The following is a 20896-nucleotide window of genomic DNA, read 5'->3' as shown; positions in this document are numbered from 1 at the left end:
CTAGTTTATTTTATGTAATAATTCAAATTAATTTTTTTTTCAATAATATTATATAATACAACAAACAAACATTTTTAGGTCAGATTTTAGTTTGCTTCTTATGTTTTTATTTTTAGGCTCCGAAGTTCCTTGTGAAGTAAAGTGTAATGAGTCGGAAAAAGTAATAGCCTGTAGTCAAACATGTGACGGTAAAATTGACTGTCCTTTGGAGGATGACGAAGAGGTTTGTCAAGGTTAGTTGGGAAAAAGTGGAGCTATAAGGTGATTGCATATTATCTGTCCGCACCGTACGCGCCGCACGCGCTGCATCCCAGATTTCGTTGTACTATGAAATGACGTCACGAAATGCGGAGCGTACGGTGCGGTTGTAGAACGTCGTGAGTCGTGAGTCGTGACGTGACGTCATTTTATACAACGAAATCTAAAATGCGGCGCGTACGGTGCGGACAATACTTAATGTGCGATCAGTTTTACAATATTTGTTTTCTTTGCATATCTCACTAATCTTTTTAATATAATATGACTTTGTTGACGATATTTAAGTAGAAAGATTTTTCTATCTTTCTTTTCTTTATGCACTAAGAATTACTATTCTTGTAATGTTTATTTATCTTTCTCGAAATATTCTTATTACACTTTTACCTGTCTTATAGTTAATCTGATCAAAGATAATACTTATTATTATTTTAACTCCCACACTTAGTTTGTTTTAACCCTATGCAACTGCCGACATAGTCCCACAGACGTCGCAAAACATACATATTTTCATGTTATTGTGTTGTAAATTACAACTTGTAACACAAGTTACCACAATTTGAACATGAAAATATACCACAATTTATTGAGAGTGATACCAGTGTCAATAAATTCTTAAAACGAAGTGGTGCATAGTTTGATGATTTTTTGAGAGAGATGGTTAGCAATTTATGTTAATGCTGGCGTTTCAAAAAAAGACAAAAGTCCTACGTTCACCCTATATCAGTGTTACCATACGTAATACGTATGTTGTTAAATTGTTACATTTTTATACTTAATACCTTTTTTTCTTTGGAAAGCAAAGAAAGAAAAAATTATTATAGTCTACTATTAATAATTATAGTATTTGATCTCTTTAATCAGGAAAAAAGATACATCATTGGCTGAACGAAACGCCGTCGTGTAGATACCGTACTATTCTAAAAGTTTTCTGGTTAGACGGCAGCTGCACCAGCACAGACATTAAACAAAAAATTGTTTGACGTCTGATAATGTTATGAATGAATGTTATTGAGTGTTAATGAAATGTTATGAATATTCTGATTATTATTGCGAGTGCAACATATCGGACTTTGCTCGAATTATTTAAATACTCTTTTGTGTATACGTCGACAGCTAGTGGTGCTCTCTGCTCCTTTTGCGTGATGTTCCCTATTTGGAAAACTCGGCTACGTCAGTTGCAAACGGTTAAGTCATTTCTTGTCTTTATTGTGTGTGCAGTCTTTGTGTTCTTTTTGTTACTTAATGTTTTTTTTTTCTAAATATTTTTTTACAAATTTATTTTATAATTAGTGGTCCCCACAAGTTCTACCGCCGCCCCAGCAACGACACAAACACCAAAATCGTCAGGTAATTCTATGACATGACAGATATAATTGTAATCAATACTCCTCTCTCTCTCAGTATTTACTCATCTTCGTTCTCTCTTCGTTCTTTTGTTATTTATCTCTCAATGATCAACTAAGATTATATATCTATATTCTAATCTTCTAAAATATATATCACTTATTCAAAATGAGTAAATTGTGACGGTAATTTATATTTTACATAATATCAATACAATCTTGAACCTTTGAAACTATGTTTTTATAGGTAAGTATAATAACTTTATGTAATAAAGGTTGACAATTAAAGTCCACTCGTTTAGACGACGACTGTGCTATTGGTGAATCACATTTAAATACAATCTTATATCTTTAAACGAGCAATATAATATATAATATATATAATCGGAATCTGAAGGAAAAGGCTCCAACGATTTTCATGAAATTTAGTATATAGGGGGTTTCGGGGGCGATAAATCGATCCAGCTAGGAATCATTTTTAGAAAATGTCATTTTATTCATATTTTATCGAATACCGAGCGAAGCTCGGTCAAATAGCTAGTAATTATTAATATACCACCAGTAGTGTTAGCACGGCGACCAGCGGAAATGCGAAAGTATGGACAAACTGTGGAAATAAACCTAAGGTGCCGTTCCGATCTTTTTTCGTTCCGAAAAATTCAATTAAAATGCCACTTTATGACACACTATAGTATATGTCATAATGTAGGATATTATTTGAATTTTTAGAACTAAAGTCTGTCATAAAGTGGCTTTTTAATTGAATTATTCGGAACTAAAAAAGATCGGAACGGCACCTTAAGTTTATCTCCACAGTTTGTGACTATAGTCTGTCATAAAGTGGCATTTTAATTAAATTTTTCGGAACGAAAAAAGATCGGAACGGCACCTTAGGTTTATTTCCACAGTTTCTCCATACTTTCGCATTTCCGCTGGTCGCCGTGCTAGCACTACTGATGATGATGTATTTCGAAACCGGTTGTGTTATTTATTAAAATCTATAGTTATATCTTAATATAGTAGAAAAGTGCACGAAAAATTGTGTTTTATTAGTGTTCATAATTATTATAATAATCAATTTTAATACTTAATAAAAAAATAAAAAAATCTTATAAACGATGATGATACTGCGTCATAGTTCCCTACATCATTTATTTACGAAAATTATTTTTTCAATCCATCGTGAATCGTCTATGTTACTTCACGTAAATTAGTTGTTTTTTTTATTTTATTTTATTTATTTTGTCTATATTTCGTTTTCTTTTTTTCTTAGAAACCACAACACGCTCTCCTTCACCAGAAACAGGTAATTAATTACCTTATCATTTTTTTTTACTTTTATTTATTTTTATTATCCCTAAAAGTCCGTTAGCACTGTAGTACAGTTTTTTTCAGGTTTCAAAAGATTCACATATTTTATTTTTATTCCACACTTAATATTGTCCGCAACTACATTGCGCTAAAAATTGATTATTACTCGAAAACTGTTCAATTTGCCGACTGTAAAAATCCTATGTGGTGTCAAAACATTTCGACATAAATTTCATCTATGTATGAACGGTTTAAGAGTGATAATATGAAGATTATGACTTGTATAAGCTATAGGACGGTATCTAGTAATATTTCTATTTTTGTAAACGATGTTACTTATTTGTTCGTAGTTGAATGTGCGTCCGACGAGATGCGTTGCGACGAACAACGCTGCCTCCACACAAGATTCATCTGCAATCGAGAGAGAGACTGCGACGACGGAACTGACGAAGAAGGCTGTAACTACGGTAAGTACATTTTGCATGTTGTTATGATAGCACTAGACTGTAGCACTGTATACAAATTTTAAAAAGGATTTTTTATTAGCTTGGGCTGTATGTTTGTAACGGAATCTTTGATTTTTACCTATCTCCAGATGTCTAATTAATTCGAAACTTTGCATACGTATTTACTATTTAGAGCCAATAACAATATAATTATTTTTTTTAATTTTTGAAAAAAAAAAAATTAAAAGCGTGTTTTGCTTTTAATAAAATAAGATAACATATTCTGTAGTCTATAGTTTGTGCGTTCTAAGATGATATGGGTGACAGTTTTCACGTTCCTTGCTACAGGTTTTTTTACAAAAAAAAAAACAAAAAAAATCAAAATGTATTAAATTATATTCCATCTACAAAAACAAATGTTTCTTAATTGTAAAATGAATAAAAATGAAAAGATGCTAAATGCTAACTTATTAATAAAAAAATATAAATATTAACTGTGAAATAGGAGTATAAAATTATTGTTACGAAAAAATTTGAAAAATGTCATATGCATGAAACGTAACTTATGTCAATAAAGATTGACTCTGTTGAATCGAAATCAAATCGATAAAAAAGGGCGGCCATCTTAAATCGCCGGCACCACTGAAATGTCAGTACGAAATCGATAATTTCGATTGCAATTCCTTTACGAAGTGATTCGATATTTTTAAACTATCGATTAATTTTTGTTAGGTAACTTCCCTACTATTCTCAATTATAATGTGTCACGTATATCATCATAAAACGCACAAACTATAACTATGAGTGAATACTATATTACTTAATTGTTTTTTTTTTTATTGCTGGCACTACTTTCTTTGTTTGAATTTGTTTTTACCCTTGTTGATTATTTATACAGTTTCGAAACTTTGCAAAATTAATAATTACAATCTTGAAGCATTTTTTTTTATATTCCTACAAATATTATACAGAGTGTAACAAAAATAAGTGACAATACTTTAGGGTGTGTACGTGTTCCTTGTAGAGAGTTCACTGTGAGAGTAGCAGCGCTGAAAGATCAAAAAAAAATTTCAGTTTTGTATGGGGAAACTCGTGACGCTCGGGCCCTTGCTCATACAAAAGTGAAAAAAAAATTTGGTCTTTCAGCGCTGCTACTTTCACAGTGAACTCTCTACAAGGAACATGTACACACCCTAAAGTATTATCTCTTATTTTTGTTACACACTGTATATAGGAAATCATTTCATGTTAAAATTAATTTTATTTTACCTAGAATATTAATTATATAATGAGGTATATATTAGGTATACCTACTTAGTTATATTAATTACGATTTACGTCTCGTAATTGAATAAATAAACACATCGTATAATACTTTTGTTTTATTGTTTATTATTTCATTTTATTCTTTTTTTCTTTATTAGAGCCCGAGATAACTCCCGCACCATTATTACCTGAAATACCAGCAGGTAAGTCCACCCTTTTATTTGGTTATAACTTATAATATGAATGAGTTATTATTCTCAACTCTTTTCTGTTCTTTATCAGAAGTATTATTTTATCATCTCTCATTTACTGCCATGTAAACCTTGAATAACTATTCCGCCCGTCCTAACCTTGTCAAGCTACCCGAATTACTTAGATAAATAAAAATACAGCTTTTCGGATATTGATACGAAATATTATGCGTCGTCGCGTCGCGTCGTGTCATGTCATGTTATGTCAAATCATATTATCCAGCCGGGTTTTAGAAAATGCCCGGTTGAATTCGGTCACTTTTGTTTTAAGTGGAAAACTATTTAGTCACTATAAACGGAATATAACAACTCGCTAAATATAGACATGATTTTTACTGATCAAACTCAAGTACGATTTCTTAAGGACTAAGTTAATCAGATTTTAACAAATTCTTAAAACAAAACAAACTACAATCAAATAGACTAAGAAATCTTTCCAGAAAATTACTAAAAAACAATAAATAAATTATAATCAAAAAACTTTTTGAAAAAAAAGCTTTTATTTAAATACTCTAAAAAGAAAAAATAAATTTCTCCTTAAAAATGTTAACAATTCAATTATAACCTAAATATATTATACAATTTGCATGATAATAAAAGCTTGTCACGAGACTTAACAATATGTCATCTGTCAGTAATATATTTTAATAAAATTAAAATAAAAAATTAATTATATGATATCAATTTACTCAATTAAATTGGTACTATTATAAGGTAAAAGCACTAATGGCAGACGCTTTTTAATAAAACTATTATGATTATTCACTGACAAATCAATTAAAAAATAAATTATTGGTCTTTTTGTAAACTTAGTCATAACAACTAATAGATGTAGTAGACACCATAAATAAAAATAAATAAAATATCTTTTTATTCAAAATGGGTATCATGATACACTTTTTGAAAGTCGAACGAAGAAACTACGTTGTCTACCTCCGGTTCGGGAACTACCCTTTATATTGTTAGGGAAAATGGATAAAAAATCATAAATGAACATTAATTAGTGTAAACAACATGACCATTAATCCAATGAAATCAATAGAAATTACAAAAAATCAAATAAATGTATTCAAAACTTACGAGCAAAATTTTGCCTTCATTAACCTATATGCTAAGAAACTGCAAAGCGCGAGTTGACTCGGTCACATTTTTTACGAAACAAGATACCATTTTAAAATTTTGTTCCCGAAGGCGTCCCTAATATATTTTTTCACGGCAACAGATAGCTTGAGAAGCTTATAAAATTTATAGTGTTGAGAAAAAATTAGACTAATTCTTATTTTTATTGTATTTTTGTCGTAAGTGTCATCTATTAGTTCCGAGTCTATTATTAGTGCCCTTACATTTTCAAATCACGCGACAAGCTTTTCTTATCATGCAAATTGTATAATATATTAAGGTTATAACTGAATAGTTAGGAGAAATTTATTTTTTCTTTTTAGAGTATTTAAATAAAAGCTTATTTTCAATATTTTTTTTTGATTATTAAGTACTTTTGTTATGAATCAAATCATCATCATGATCTATTTCGTAGTACGAGTATTGTCTGGTACTATATCTATTCTAAGTAATGTATTTTGGATCAAACCTGTCAATGGCTAATTATAGGCTTAGTGCGTTCTAGCAGAGTAGACAAAATGATAGAGTATGCCGACTTAGAACTGATGTTGAAATTTTTAAATTTGACGTATTATGACGAAAATCGTCGCTAGGGCTGTTAACTTGCTACCTACAAATTTAAAAATATGACATATTCGATGGACGTGTTCCTCTTTGGTCGTATTGTTGTTTGTGTTTTGGCACATGCGATTAAAATTGTCAGAATCCAATTTTGAAATCTTTATTTTAAATATTTAAAAATAAATTATATCAGCCAGCGCGAGGCCCAATCCGTTCATAATCCTAGTGAAACCCGACGAATTTGACAGATATTGAAACTTGTCCGTTTCTTTGCAGTCGAACTACTGGTAGTTATGTCTATTGTGGTTCTAGGCCACAAATAATAAAAACAGGAAAAGTAACTCCGTCAAAAAATATGCTCCACAGTACTTGTCAAAAAAGGGTACCTTAGGTACACATTTCAATACATTTGCAATATTTAGGTGACCTTGAGCGGTACTAGGCTGACGTTACAATATGACAGATCAAAAGGAACCAAATTTAAAACGGTAATAATATGGGAGTTACGATTCCTTAGTTTTTATTATTCGTAGGTTGTAGGCAAAACCTATTGATACTTGAGAGTTAATCCTGGATTGCGCCACCATATTGTCCATAATTATATCATTGATATGGCATGTGAAGTGGTACAGAAGCAAGTCAAGTAGAGTCTTGCGTTCTATCACAAGCAATTCAAACTTCAAGTGACCATAATGCCCTGAAGTTCCCATAATTATTTAATTATTATGATCTGATATCCATCCACTTGCGTCAACAGAAATTATTAATTTTGCTCTACTTAGTGAAAAACTTATCGCATTAGTGATACGAGTATGATATTATGCTTTGAACAAAGAAAATTTTATGCAACACACTAAAAGTCGGTGATTGATTTTGATATTTATTACCAATATTTCTTCAAGCCCCATAACTTATAACAGCACTGGTGATCGCGACAGCAATAGAATACAATAGCATTTCCTGGAATCCGCGATCGAAGTAATATAATGATAAATATACATTTTTCCTTAGGCTAATTCTTCATTATTGTAACCGTCACAAAACACATTTTGTTTTTTTTCAGTTTTATTTTACATACTAGATGACGCCCGAAACTTTTATCGCGACGTTTATCACGCAGGAACCTTACATTTTCCCGGGAAAAAAGTATCCTATGTCCTTTCCCGGGACTCAAAGTATCTCCATGCCAAATTTCAGCAAAATCTGTTCAGCGGCTTGGGCTCGAAGAAGTAACAGACAGGCGGACAGGCAGACAGATAGACACACGTTCGCATTTATAATATTAGTAAGGATTTTCAAGAAAGTCACGGAACTTTTTAGAAATATGTTATTGTAGGTATTAAAAGTAACTCCATAGATGGTACATGCATAATTGTTTCGAGGCGTCTCTATCGTAATGAAGATGTCATTGACAGAGTTTAGTTTTAATTGAATGTACCAAACTATAACGATTCTACGAGTAATCATAAATTTCCTTTTAATGCCGCTCGAAATTAAAGCTTACAAGCGTAAATAGTCACTATTAAAACGTGTTACGGTCTCAATTGGCCTAAATGGAACTAATTGTACACTATAGAAGAATATTTTCATTGAGTGACAATGCAATGAACGAGATTAGTTTCTAAGGATGGTGGTTACATCACGTTCACAGGTCTGGTATTTGCCAAACATATCAGACCGGCGGTTTGATAAATTATAAAAGCACAGTTTGTTTAGTGACGCTTAACCCATCAATCCCCAAGCGACAGCCGACTGCCGCATAACAATTGAAAATCGACTGTGTCTGTGATACCCACGATGGAGGTGTTAACCAGCTGTTCATATCGTGCGACAACTTAGGGCTTCCCTCCTCCCACATAATATAATTGCGAATTCGCATCGAATCGCAAATATATGTGGCAAAACCACGTAAAAATGACATTGCGATGCGATGCGAATTCTAAGTTTTGTGTGGGAGTCCTTAGCTACGAGTATATTATGACCCATTGGCCATTACGGTGACCCAACAAAGTCATACCCTTGTGTATTGGCCCAGATGGAATCAATGAGGATTCTTTCACCCTCGATTCATGGATAAAATGATCCATCACCGCCAGATTGCCAAATTGACGTGACGACACAAGATTTTAAAACAAACGTAAACATACCACGAGTTTCTGAATTGTTAGGTATATATTATTAACTTAACTGAAAACAAATTTATTCATATAATATATACTTAACACTATACAGATCTAATAGACGTAACATTATTTAGGTTTTTATTACGTCATCGTGCCTTTTAGAACAAGAATTTCTTTCGTTTCAAAGTAAGGGGACACTTTTATTGAAAACGCGGCGCTCTGCTTCTCAACTATATTATAATGGAATGGAAATGCCGAGGATAAGCAAATTATATTATGATACATTAATCTGAATAACAGCTAGTCTATTTTGATCAATAATGTATATAATAATGTTAAAACGTATTTATTTGACATTTATTGCACACAAAAAAATTACTACATAAAAGTTGAAATAGAAATCTACGACACAAACGAACTGCTTGTTAATTTTTGCCTATGTATACTATCATACTATCATTAGTTTAATATATTCTCTGATCTTTAAGTCTGACAAAATAAATTAAATCAGATTTGTATAGGGATTACAAAAACGGATTTTTAAAAAAATCCGGATTTTCGGATTTTGACAAGCTCAAATCCGGATTATCCGGATAATCCGGATTTTATGATTTTTTTTAATATTTTTGATTAAAAGCTTTAAATGCGAGTTATTTTCTTGTTATTTCTTTATTAAACATTGATTTTAAAAGCGCAATATCAGACGTCTTAAAACAATTAACATTTTTCTTAAGTTAGTGATTTTCGCATGGGCGTGATGAAGTAAGAAAATAAAATAACATTATCTGATAATTAAGACGTTATTAACAACTTAAAAATATCTTGATTTTTAAAGATATTTGAGTAAGTGGAATTCAAGTTAACAATAAAATCCTAAACAATTTCCGGTTTATGGACGACTAAGCTCTTTTTGCTCCTACGAATACAAATAATAAAAATTACCTTAGGCACAATCAATGACCAATAGCACGAGATGTAAGGTCGAAATGGACGTACTTGAGCTAGTTAGTTTCTTTTGATAACAGACAAGGAAATACAGAGAAACTAATCCATGAATAAGCTGATGAAGGAAGACAAACCCCTCTCAGGGAACCACAGATTCGTTGACATGTGCATTTTACTCGTCCTAACCAACAGAGTGCAAACTCGATCATTGACTAATTTACAAAAATCCAACTTGCGGCCTGCCTAAGAGCAATGAATCGTAGTAAGTTGGAAGTAAGTCTTCTCGACAAAACAAAAAATCTATCCAAACAAGAATCTCAGACGTATGAGTCAAGACGGCGGCTAAAGTAGCATTGGGCTGGTCGTGTTATCCACATGCATCTAGGCTGGGTATCGACAGAGTTGGTATCTAGCCTAGGCCTAGGAAAATATAGCTCGATGCCCTGGAGGCATTTTTTCCCTCTGAAGGCAGGTTGCTGTACTCTGTAGCCCTGAAGTCACCAAGACTCCTGAGGATCTATTGTGACTACTTAATCCTCATAAATTAAACGATGCGGTTGGCATTAGTGCCACCAATTTCCTCTATAGTAGAGAAGGTGAGTTTGAGCTGCCTGAGCTGCAGCAGCTACAGCTGCTGAGTAAAGTAGTATAGTCAACAAGGTAAAAATAAAACAAGTTAAAAGGTTTTAATTGTTTTACCTATCACCATAATCTGGAACCAATTTGGACGAAATTTCTGCTACAGTGCTAAGTGCAGCTTGACTATCAGAGAAGATGAATATATTATTTTTATTAACTATCATCTCTTGGCTCTCTTGTGAGCAACCGATTATTGCAAAGACCTCAGACTAGCACACGGTTGCAAACTCTCCCTTAGAGTTATATCAGCAGTGTCGCTGGAGCGAGATAAGTGGAAGATACTAGGGGAACCTTTGCCCAGCATAAATTTGACCCAATAGGCTTATTGTACAGAATAAAAAAACTTAAAATAATTCTTTAAACTTTAAATCAACATTTTAATATTTTATAAACCCTTTCCCTGTATTTTATAGAAAACCATTGTATTCAATACTGACAATATCCTAAAAGAATCATTATTGTACATTTATCATGATTGTAGTCATATTATGAAATAGTAAAATGTATGGTAAAATAACGGTAATAGGTCATAAGATATTAAAAAACTCTTTATAAGATTTAAAAATGTTAATACACAATTTACAACCGCCAAATAACTAAACAATGCAATGTTGGACATACGAAGTACTGAGATAGGTACTTTTGGTACTATTGTGAATTTAAACAAATTTGAATTTGTATGTCAGATGCTACACAATACATCTAAATTAATTTTATACTACGTAAAAGCTTATTTTTCATAATTTTATCAACTATTTGAAAAAACCGAAAATCCGGATTTTCAAAACTAAAAATCCGAAGTATCCGGATTGCAATCCCTAGACTTGTAGTTCCGGATATATACGAACACAAACATAAAGCATACATACGTACTTACAATGAACATTCAAACACTTTTGAATTTTTGTTCAGACGCTGATATAGAGTAACATAATTACGAAAACTGGGCAGTTGGTAATATTACATACATACACGTCGAATTGATAACCTCCTTTTTTGAAGTCGATTAATTTAAATAACATAATACATATTATCTTACTAGATATGTATTGTGTTATTTAAATTAACAGTTAAAGCTACTTCTTTAACTTTACAATTACCTACCGAAACTAGAGTTTATTCACAAATCGATGTCTGTTTGTGAACGCGTTCATCGAGTTATTGATTGAATCCGTATTTTTGATATTGAAACGATTTGTATACTCAATTTGCTAGTGCAACGGTAAAATTAATATCCAGACTGAATATTTCGGATGGCCTAATCGAATTATTTTTAACTAACTCTTGTTGAAATTAACCCAATTAAGTTTTTGTATTTACGTACAATTAGGTATAAAGCCCAATTAGTATAGGTTTCATTCTAATGGCCGCAATAATATTATGATGAAATAATTATTTTTTCATCTAATTAAGAGTGTGTCATAAACTATAAGTTTATGTCAAAGCCTTCGTTAAATTAAAGTTGAGTAACCATTAACTGAGTGCGGCCGTTACAGAATATATCAATTATCAAAGTTTTATCTTCAACCGTGTTAAGTTTAGTTCAGCCTGAGTTATTTTACTGTACGCCATTTATACTGTGGCTAAAGTGATCAATTGAACGGTTTTCGTGAGCGAATAATGTTGACATAAAATAAGTTCTCCTACGTAAATTGAATATCGCGTGCGTCCCCACATTTTCCGATGTCTCCCGACCTTTATGGCTTACCTATATTAATTTGGTAACGTAAATTCGCATGTATGACACTTCGACATCGACTACGCATAATGTCGTAAGTTCGTAACTCGTTTTTAAATAATTGAAGCTATTATGTATCGCTTTTATCGCGGGCTGTGCGCGCGAAGAACGAATCAATAACTTCCGTAACGAAAATAAACCTAACACATTGTCTAACGTCGTTTCAGTTGATCAGACGGTGTTTGTGTGCGTGCGACTAGACGAATGCGTATAGACTAGCTATTGCTACGCAATAGCTTTACCGCGGCAGTCCCCGAGTGCCACTTTTTATCAATTGATATTTTCGTCTTGAGGACTAGAAAGCCACAAAATCTAAATTTAATACCATAGTCGTATATGCATAAAGCGTTTTATATACATTATTACTAGATGACGCACGCAACTCAGGTGCGCCAGAACTTTGTTGGAGTTAGGGTCAATAGAGTTAGGCCACGTAGATTTGAAGCTTGGCTCTACATTAGATCTGATATCTTTTTGACAGGGCAAACCTGTTGTGGTTGTCGAGGTAACATTTTACGTGAAATGTATTGCCCTTGCGCTTCGCTTGACTCGTCTCGGCGGGGACACTACCATGTCCCCAGATACTCGGATGGACATAAAAGGTGCGCATCCACTAGATCGGAATCGGAGCGTACGCAGCGGTTGTTAAACTAATATATATTATGTGGCAGCGGACGGATATTTTGTTGCTTTGTATTGATTTACATTATAATACTGCGTGTACTGGAACGTCATTTCTAAAATAATAAATGACGACGCGCTGTCCACACCGTACGCTCCGATTCCGACCCGGTGGACGCGCAGCTTTAAAAGCCCAATCTTTGTCCGTCCCATTGCGTTATAATGGCCTGTTCCACCACTTCCTGCTGGGCCAGCACGGCCACCAGTAGGAATGCGAAAGTATAGACAAACTGTGGAGATAAACTTAAGGTGAAGTTCCGATCTTTTGTCGTTCCGAGAAACTCAATTAAAATGCCACTTTATGACAGACTATAGTCCTAAAAAATTCAAATAATATATCCTACTTTATGACAAATATTATACTCTGTCATTAAGTGGCATTTTAATTGAATTTTTGTAAAGATCGGAACGGACCTAAGTTTATGTCCACAGTTTGTCCATACTTTCGCATTTCTACTGGCGGCCATGGTAGCCTGGCTGATAAGTGCCGAATAGGCTATCCACCATTTAACTTGTCAGATGATGAGATGAAGTATGAATAATCTGTCAAAAAGCTGTGAATAGCCTATTCGGCACTTTATCAGAAAGTGGTGAAACAGGCCCTTGTAATAGTATTTAGAACAGAGAACTAACTTATTTTAACTTACTTTAACTGAGACGACGCTATGCAACTCATAAAATGTTTCTATAAAACATTGCGCAAAAAAGTATTTTTTGCGAAATGTTTTATAATCTTTGTTATCCATAGGTACTAATATTATAAATACAGAGTGTCTGTCTGTACATCTTCACCTAACAACTGAACCGATTTTGCTGAAATTTGGTATGGAGTCTTGGGAAAGGATATTGGATAATTTTAATCCCAAAAATAATCTTAAAAATAAATTCCAGCGCGATAAACTACGAATAATAAAAACTATTATTATTCGTAGGCGATAAACGAATTTTCGCGCGTGCGTCATATACTTATTAAAATAATTATACAAGAATTATATTAGTGGTGTACAAAGCTAACTAGCCGCGGATAAGCATTTTATAACTATCACTTTTATGTCTATTAAATTATTATTGTAGAACTGACGAACTTAGCAACATGATCCTAGATAACCCTTGCCCTATTATTTTGAAATATTGATATTGTCATGAGCTCTAAGCGTGTCTATTATTTCGGCGATTTACATTATACGTTATAATGTAATCGCCGAAATAATAATAGGCATCTAGTTATACTTACATATTTTTTAATGACGACCTCTGTGGCTCAGTTGGTGGGCTGTTGGTAGCTCAAGCCGGGGGTCGCGGGTTCGAATTCCGCCGACGGAACAAAAAGTTTTTAAAGTTCCTGGATCATGGATGTGTATTAAATATGTGTATCATATAATAAAAATCTTAAATATATGTATAGTATAAAAGTATTAAATATATTTACGTTGTCTGGTACTGGTAACACAAGTCCTTCAGGTACTTACCACGGGGCCAGACTGACGTGATGTGAAGCGTCCATAGATATTATTATTATTATTATTTTATAACTAGGTAGATGACGCCGGCAACTCCGTTGCGTGAAAATTAGATTATCGCGCGGAAATTGTACATTTTTCCAGGATAAAAGTATCATATTATGTCCTGTCCCGGAAGTCAAAGTATCTCCAATCTCCATATCCACCAAAATCGGTTCCGCGGTTCAAACGTTAAGACGTAACGGGTCTTTCCCGTTTCATACCACATATTTTTCATACCGCGGTATGAAACAGCGAAGTACTGTTTTTGAATTGCCTGTTTCGTACCGCGGTGCTTGGAGTGGTATGAAACGACGAATTCTTTTTTGGTATGGGTGGATTCGTACCATGAATTTTCTTAAATATTTTTAGTCTAATCACTTATTTATACTGGCGTATAGAAAAGTGGTAACAAGAAGAAATAAAAAAATATTTTGTATAAAGAAATGTCATTTATTTCAAAATCAAAAAATATATTAATAAATACTATCAGATTTCTAACAATAGAATCACAGTTTGATTTAAATTACACATAGAACTTTAAAATTAACCTAACACTATAGTATAATTAATTTTAAATTATCAAAAAAAATTTAAATGTACTTATGGTCTGGGAGCTGTCAATCTCAAAAGTGCACTCATAGTGTGCATTGATTTTTTTTATGAAAATAGGTAGTTTAGAAAATACAAATAAAAAACCGGCTAAGTGCGTGTCGGGCCACGCGCAATATAGGTTCCGTAGTACCGCTAGTTTTTTTTTAATTTTTGGACGGATGGGCGAGCTCGATCGGAGAAATACCACAGACTCACAGAAAACCGGCGTGAAACAGCGCTTGCGCTGTGTTTCACCGAGTGAGTGAGTTTACCGGAGGCCCACCGCCCGATCACCTACCCTATTCTCTTCCCTACCCTCCCCTGTCCTATTACCCTATTCCCTCTTAAAAGGATGGCAACGTAACTGCAGCTTTTCTGATGTTGCGAGTGTCCATGGGCAACGGAAGTTGCTTTCCATCAGGTGACCCGTTTGCTTGATTCATGTTCTATGATTTATTTCAATTGATTGTGTTGATCTTTTTGATTTTTTTACATCATTAGGTTTTTTTTTAATTAAGCACAATAATACTTAGTCTTTTCGTATACCATCAATAAATTGCCTAATATGTATTTGGTTTCTCTGAGATGAATTTATTTAATTTAAATAATCAAATAAAATAAAATAATAAAATAAAAATTATAAATAATAAAATAAAATTAAATAATTTATTATTTTATAATTTATATAATACTAGCTGTTGCCCGCGACTGCGTCCGCGTCAACATACTACATAGTATAATAACAAAGATGGATAGTCTTCTAACAAATATGAAAAAAGTAAAATATATCCTCCTTCTTTTTGACATTCGGTTAAAAAAGTAGCCTAAGTTGCATTGTACTGCATCAGCTATCTGCCAAAAAAAGTCCTGTCAAAATCGCTCCAGCCATTTCAGAGATTAGCCGGAACAAACAGACAGACATACAGACAGACAAAAATTGTAAAAAATGTTGTTTTGGTGTCTACACCGTATATACATTCATATGCATGTAGTAAAAAATGGTTCTTTCAATATTACAAACAGACACTCCAATTTTATTTATATGTATAGATGTAAGTATAGATATTTTGAGCTTGACTGTACTAAAATCTGCGCTGCGGTACGAATCGACTAATTCAAAAAAGGTCTTCGCTGTTTCGGAAGCCGGTATGAAACAGGCAATTCAAAAACAGTACTTCGCTGTTTCATACCGCGGTATGAAAAATTTGTGGTATGAAACGGGAAGGACCCGACGTAACACACAGACATACCTGCAACGTTGTTCACGCGACTATTCGCTTCTTTCCTTCATTTGCCTTTCTTGGGACTATTACTATTTACTACTAGCTGTTACCCGCGACTTCGTCCGCGTCAATAAAATGTAAAATACATATTATGTCCTCCTCCTTTTTGGAAGTCGGTTAAAAAGTAGCCTAAGTTACTCCTTATTACATCAGCTATCTGCCAATAAAAGTCCCGTCAAAATCGGTCCAGCCATTTCGGAGATTAGTCGGAACAAACAGACAGACATACAAACAGACAAAAATTCTAAAAATTGTTATTTTGGTGTAAGTACCGTCTAAATATTCATATTATGCATGTAGTAAAAAACGGTTATTTCAATATTACAAACAGATACTCCAATTTTATTTATATGTATGTATGTATAGATGTCAATTCATATTGATCGGTTAAGCTTAATCATGAGAGCGTAACATAACAAACTTTTACTCTTGTAATGTTAGTATGGGTGCCTTAGTAAAAGCATTCGATCATAATAAGCTTTTAGGACTTTTATATACATCCCGACATAACTTGTCACTATACCTCTAGTATCAAGTCTACTTTAAACTATCATCACGCACCCAATTTAAATTCCAATATCAATTTTAACAAAACATCTTTGACTGTTTAAAGTTTGATGAATGTTTATTCACTCAATTGCTTTAGTAATAAACTTCTAAACAAATCGTTTAGAACACTTAGGCTATGCGGCCATTCAGTTTCGTCCATAATGGACAAATAAAGATGATTACGAAAATTTAAACTTTAAAGATATTACACATAATATAGCCAGTTACACCAAAAACTAAAGTCCTAATTTAGAACTGTAATTAAAAATCTAGGGTTTAAGACGTACCAACTTGAAAATAGTGTGCTACTGAGGCTCACTTGTACAGTGCACTTAATAGTTTGGGTTAAATATTATATCATTTCTCAGGTTTCTCGTATATGGCAGAAAACATGACAATTTAAACCTAAACTTAATTCAAAACCTCGAATTGGAAGTGGTCTTAAAAGCAGTTTGCACGTTCCATTCAAATTGAAACAAGACTTCAAAACATCTTGATAAGTTCTGTCCTTTAATCTACATAGTAATTACAATACAGCTTAGTTGTTTTGCTTGCATGGTGGTATAAATCAGGCACGGGAAGGAGATAGTGGCTTAGAATGCACGACGGAAGTCGTCCAGTCAACATAGACGTCAACGCAAGAAATCTTATTTACTTTTTCATACGGCTCAAAATTGTTTAACTTGTTTTTTGGGGATCGTTCTTCGGCTATTAAGCGAAATTTAAATAATGAAATTCGCAATTCTTACTAATATTACAAATGCGAGAGTCTGTTTGTCTGTTACCTCGTCAGTCTTCACGCTTAAATAATTTAGATTATAATTATTTGGTTTGCTGATACTATAAGAGATGGGAGTTTTCGTTTCGGAAAACTGTACAGTTCCCGTGCTATAACCGACTCAGAGTTTTGCGACAAAAAGCAATTCAGCAGTCTCTAAGCAATTTATACGTGGGAGAGCCATGCTCCGGCGCGAATACCACGTTCTCACAGAAAAAAGAGTGAGTTTACCGGTGGCCCAATCCCCTACCCTATTCCCTTCCCTTCCCTACCCTCCCCTATTACCCTATTCCCTCTTAAAAGGCCGGCAACGCACCTGCAGCTCTTCTGATGCTGCAAGTGTCCATGGGCGACGGAAGTTGCTTTCCATCAGGTGACCCGTTTGCTCGTTTGCGCCCTTATTTTATTTAAAAAAAAAAGGTACGAGGGCGGGTCAATAAGTCCGTGACTTTTGGAATAAAACACAGATTTTTTGATAAATAAATCATTTTATTTTTCTACGGAGTCTCCCTTGAGCTCTATACACTTTGTCCAACGCTTCTCCAATTTTTTATCCCTTTCAAAATATATGATTTGTCGAGGTCCTCAAAATAGGCCTTTATTTGCGAGATGACTTCATCATTCGAGTCAAATCTTTTTCCACCGAGCTATTTCTTCAGGTTTGGGAACGAGAAGTAGTCACTCGGAGCCACATCTGGAGAATAGGGCGGATGAGGGAGCAATTCATAGCCCAATTCATGGATTTTTGTGCACCCTTGCATTGTCTTGGTAGAAAAGAAGTTTTTTCTTGGCCAAATGTATAAGTTGGCATAATATTACCCATTCATTGTTCTTCCCTTTTGAAGGTAGTCAATGTGGATTATCCAACGTGCATCCCAAAAAACAGTCGCCATAGCTTTCTTAGCTGACAAACCCACCTTGGCCTTCTTTGGCGCCGATTCACCCTTAGAAACCCACTGTTTTGACTGTTGTTTGGTCTCTGGTGTATTGTGATGGATCCATGTTTTGTCCACGGTAGCAAAACGGCGCAAAAACTCCTCCGTATTGCGATTAAACAACGCCAAACCTTCCTGTGAAGTTGTTACACGATTGCTTTTGTGGTCGACTGTGAGCAAACGCACCCATCTTGCGGAAAGCTTTCTCATGCCCAAGTGATCATTCAAAATTGAAACCACCGAGCCATGCGAGATCTCTACGGCTTCTACAATATCTTGCACTTTCAATCTTCGGTCGGCCAACACCATATCGTGAATTTTTTCGATTGTTTCGGGTGTAGAGACCTCTACTGGGCGTCCAGGACGTTCGGCATCTTCAGTGCTTGTACGGCCACAACGAAATTCAGTAAACCACTTTTTTATCATTGAAATCGATGGTGCAGAGTCCCCATAGTATTTATCAAGCTTAGCCTTGGTCTCGGTAATGGTTTTTTTTCACAAAAAATAATGCTTAATAAGCACACGAAATTCATTTTTTCAATTTTTTTTCCTTAAATTAGTGGGTAGTCTGATAAAGATAGCTGTCAAACACAAACTAACTGATGCAGCAAGTTCAAATTTTGATAGGAGTCAACTGATAGATGCCTGTTGACAGGAGTAGTATTGCTTTTTCAGTAAAGAGGACAGAAATTCAAAAAGTCACGGACATATTGACCCGCCTAAGTATCTAACGAGAAATTAACATATTTTATACTCCAAGTTTTGTACTGGCATTTTTTGGATAGTGGTCCCTGAAATCCCCACGGATGCCTCTATTTCACTATGTCACATGACTGTCTTCGAGGATAAGCTGCCGAACGGCTTCGATATTGTCTTGCGTTATGGCGGTTTTTGGATGACCTTCACGTGGCTGGTCACCGAGACTAGGGTTTCCACTTTAAACTTCTAAATACCAGCGTTCTATAATCCTAAGACACGGTGCTGCATCACTAAACACAGAAGCGATCTCCTCAATACGCTAAAGTCGCGATAATCCCCTTCATAAGTTGTATAAAATTATCGCATGCAAATTTTCTTTGAACATTTCCATTTTCACAACCGACTTGTCACCTTTGAATAGACGATACAATAAGACTATTCGACCAACTTGAAAATTTTCTTTTGCTAGTGAAATTCAAATACAAGGAGATTAAAATCCCCTATGGTTTTCTTTTCAATGATCGCGGGAAGTTTACAAACGACACAACTTAAAAGGCAGCCCTCGTACCTACGGTGCGACGTAGTACGCCTGCGGGCGTCATCTACCTAATGCATTATGCAACATACTTCTTTTGTTTTTAATCGGAATTTGATGCATCTACATTAGTGTTTTAATGGCTAAAATACGGAATAGTCATTAAAGTTTATCAGAAGTTGCTGCTTGATAAGTGTTCGATCTGACTCTGAGGCTCTCTGAGGTATGTTCCGCCTACGCTCGTCGTAAACTCAAATATGCTACAGCTACGAGTATATTTACTATCAATGTCAACAGACTTTATTGTTGTCTCTAGGAACGATTATGGAAATTCATCGGAACTCAGTAGGTGTGATGAAGGGCCCTCTTCTAATGATTTATTTATTTTGATTCTGAACAAAAATGTAGAAGGATTGTTTGTAGTAAGTACATTGAAATTTGAAATGTTACAATAAGGACCAAATATTGCATTTATTAGAGGACGCAATTTTATTTTTGGAGCTTAACGTCAAGTTTGTGGGGTCGCCACCCTATTTTTGCTTATAACTTATTTAATTTTTAATTTAGTGTAATAAGTTATATAAGTAGACATATTTTTAGGCAAAATAATTTGCAACAAATTATGATTTCACAATTTTTTTGTAAGATATACGTCTCACAAAAAAATACACAGTTACACAGGACCGAGATTTGGCCAAAATACTGTTTCACCCCTTTTTCCAAGATGGTGGCCGGGGAACAAGGGTGGCGAGTCGCGACCCAACAAACTTGAGGTTAAGCTTCTATTGACCCCCACTGCATGTCCCAAAAATAAAATTGTGTCCTCTAATCAATGCAAAGCTCATGTAACATTTCAATGGACTGTTTGGTCGTGGATTCGAAAATTTGTTTCAGTTAAATTGAAAATCTGAAGTAGTTTCTTAGGTACGAGGTGAATCATAAAAAAAATATATTATAAGTAGGTACTAACAAACTCAATATCTTTCGGAATAACACAATAATTTGTTATATTTTCCTCCTATGTTAATCTATAAATAACATAACTTAATTATTCGAGGAATCACACTTATCAATGTTATTAAAGCGTGATCTAAAATAATATTATGTGATATCATATCATAATACCCCGACCATGTCGGTGCGGCGTTGCCGTGCCTCGTCTGTCGTCATTTCAGTTCGGCAGGTTTCGGCACGGTGTGTGTGTGCGTGCGATGCGAATTATAATTATTTTATAAGTTGATAAAAAATGCTATGCAATATCTTTACCGCTGAAAGCCCCGAATGCTACACGTATTTTTTTAAGATTTAACCCTACTCTGACTTCTGCTGGTCAAATAGGCCTA

The 20896-nt window shown here is 34.2% G+C and overlaps 1 protein-coding gene across 5 annotated transcripts in view; it reads left to right on the top strand.

Moving 5' to 3' along the window:
* The window catches only part of LOC121739342 (basement membrane-specific heparan sulfate proteoglycan core protein-like), a 196612-nt gene that overhangs the window by 61821 nt on the left and 113895 nt on the right, over window positions 1-20896 (top strand). For 4 of the 5 annotated variants that reach the window (XM_042131742.1, XM_042131741.1, XM_042131740.1 and 1 more), the window contains exons 9-13: window positions 117-233; window positions 1549-1605; window positions 2875-2907; window positions 3263-3379; window positions 4783-4827. In XM_042131742.1, coding sequence (XP_041987676.1) covers window positions 117-233; window positions 1549-1605; window positions 2875-2907; window positions 3263-3379; window positions 4783-4827 — 369 coding nt within the window. The remainder of the gene's footprint in view (window positions 1-116; window positions 234-1548; window positions 1606-2874; window positions 2908-3262; window positions 3380-4782; window positions 4828-20896) is intronic. The other variant, XM_042131739.1, reaches the window with a different exon arrangement.

Source organism: Aricia agestis, chromosome Z (assembly GCF_905147365.1).
Source record: "Aricia agestis chromosome Z, ilAriAges1.1, whole genome shotgun sequence".
Lineage (NCBI taxonomy): Eukaryota > Metazoa > Arthropoda > Insecta > Lepidoptera > Lycaenidae > Aricia > Aricia agestis.
The sequence above is the reverse complement of the archived record's forward strand: the minus strand, read 5'-3'. Positions and strand labels throughout refer to the sequence as shown.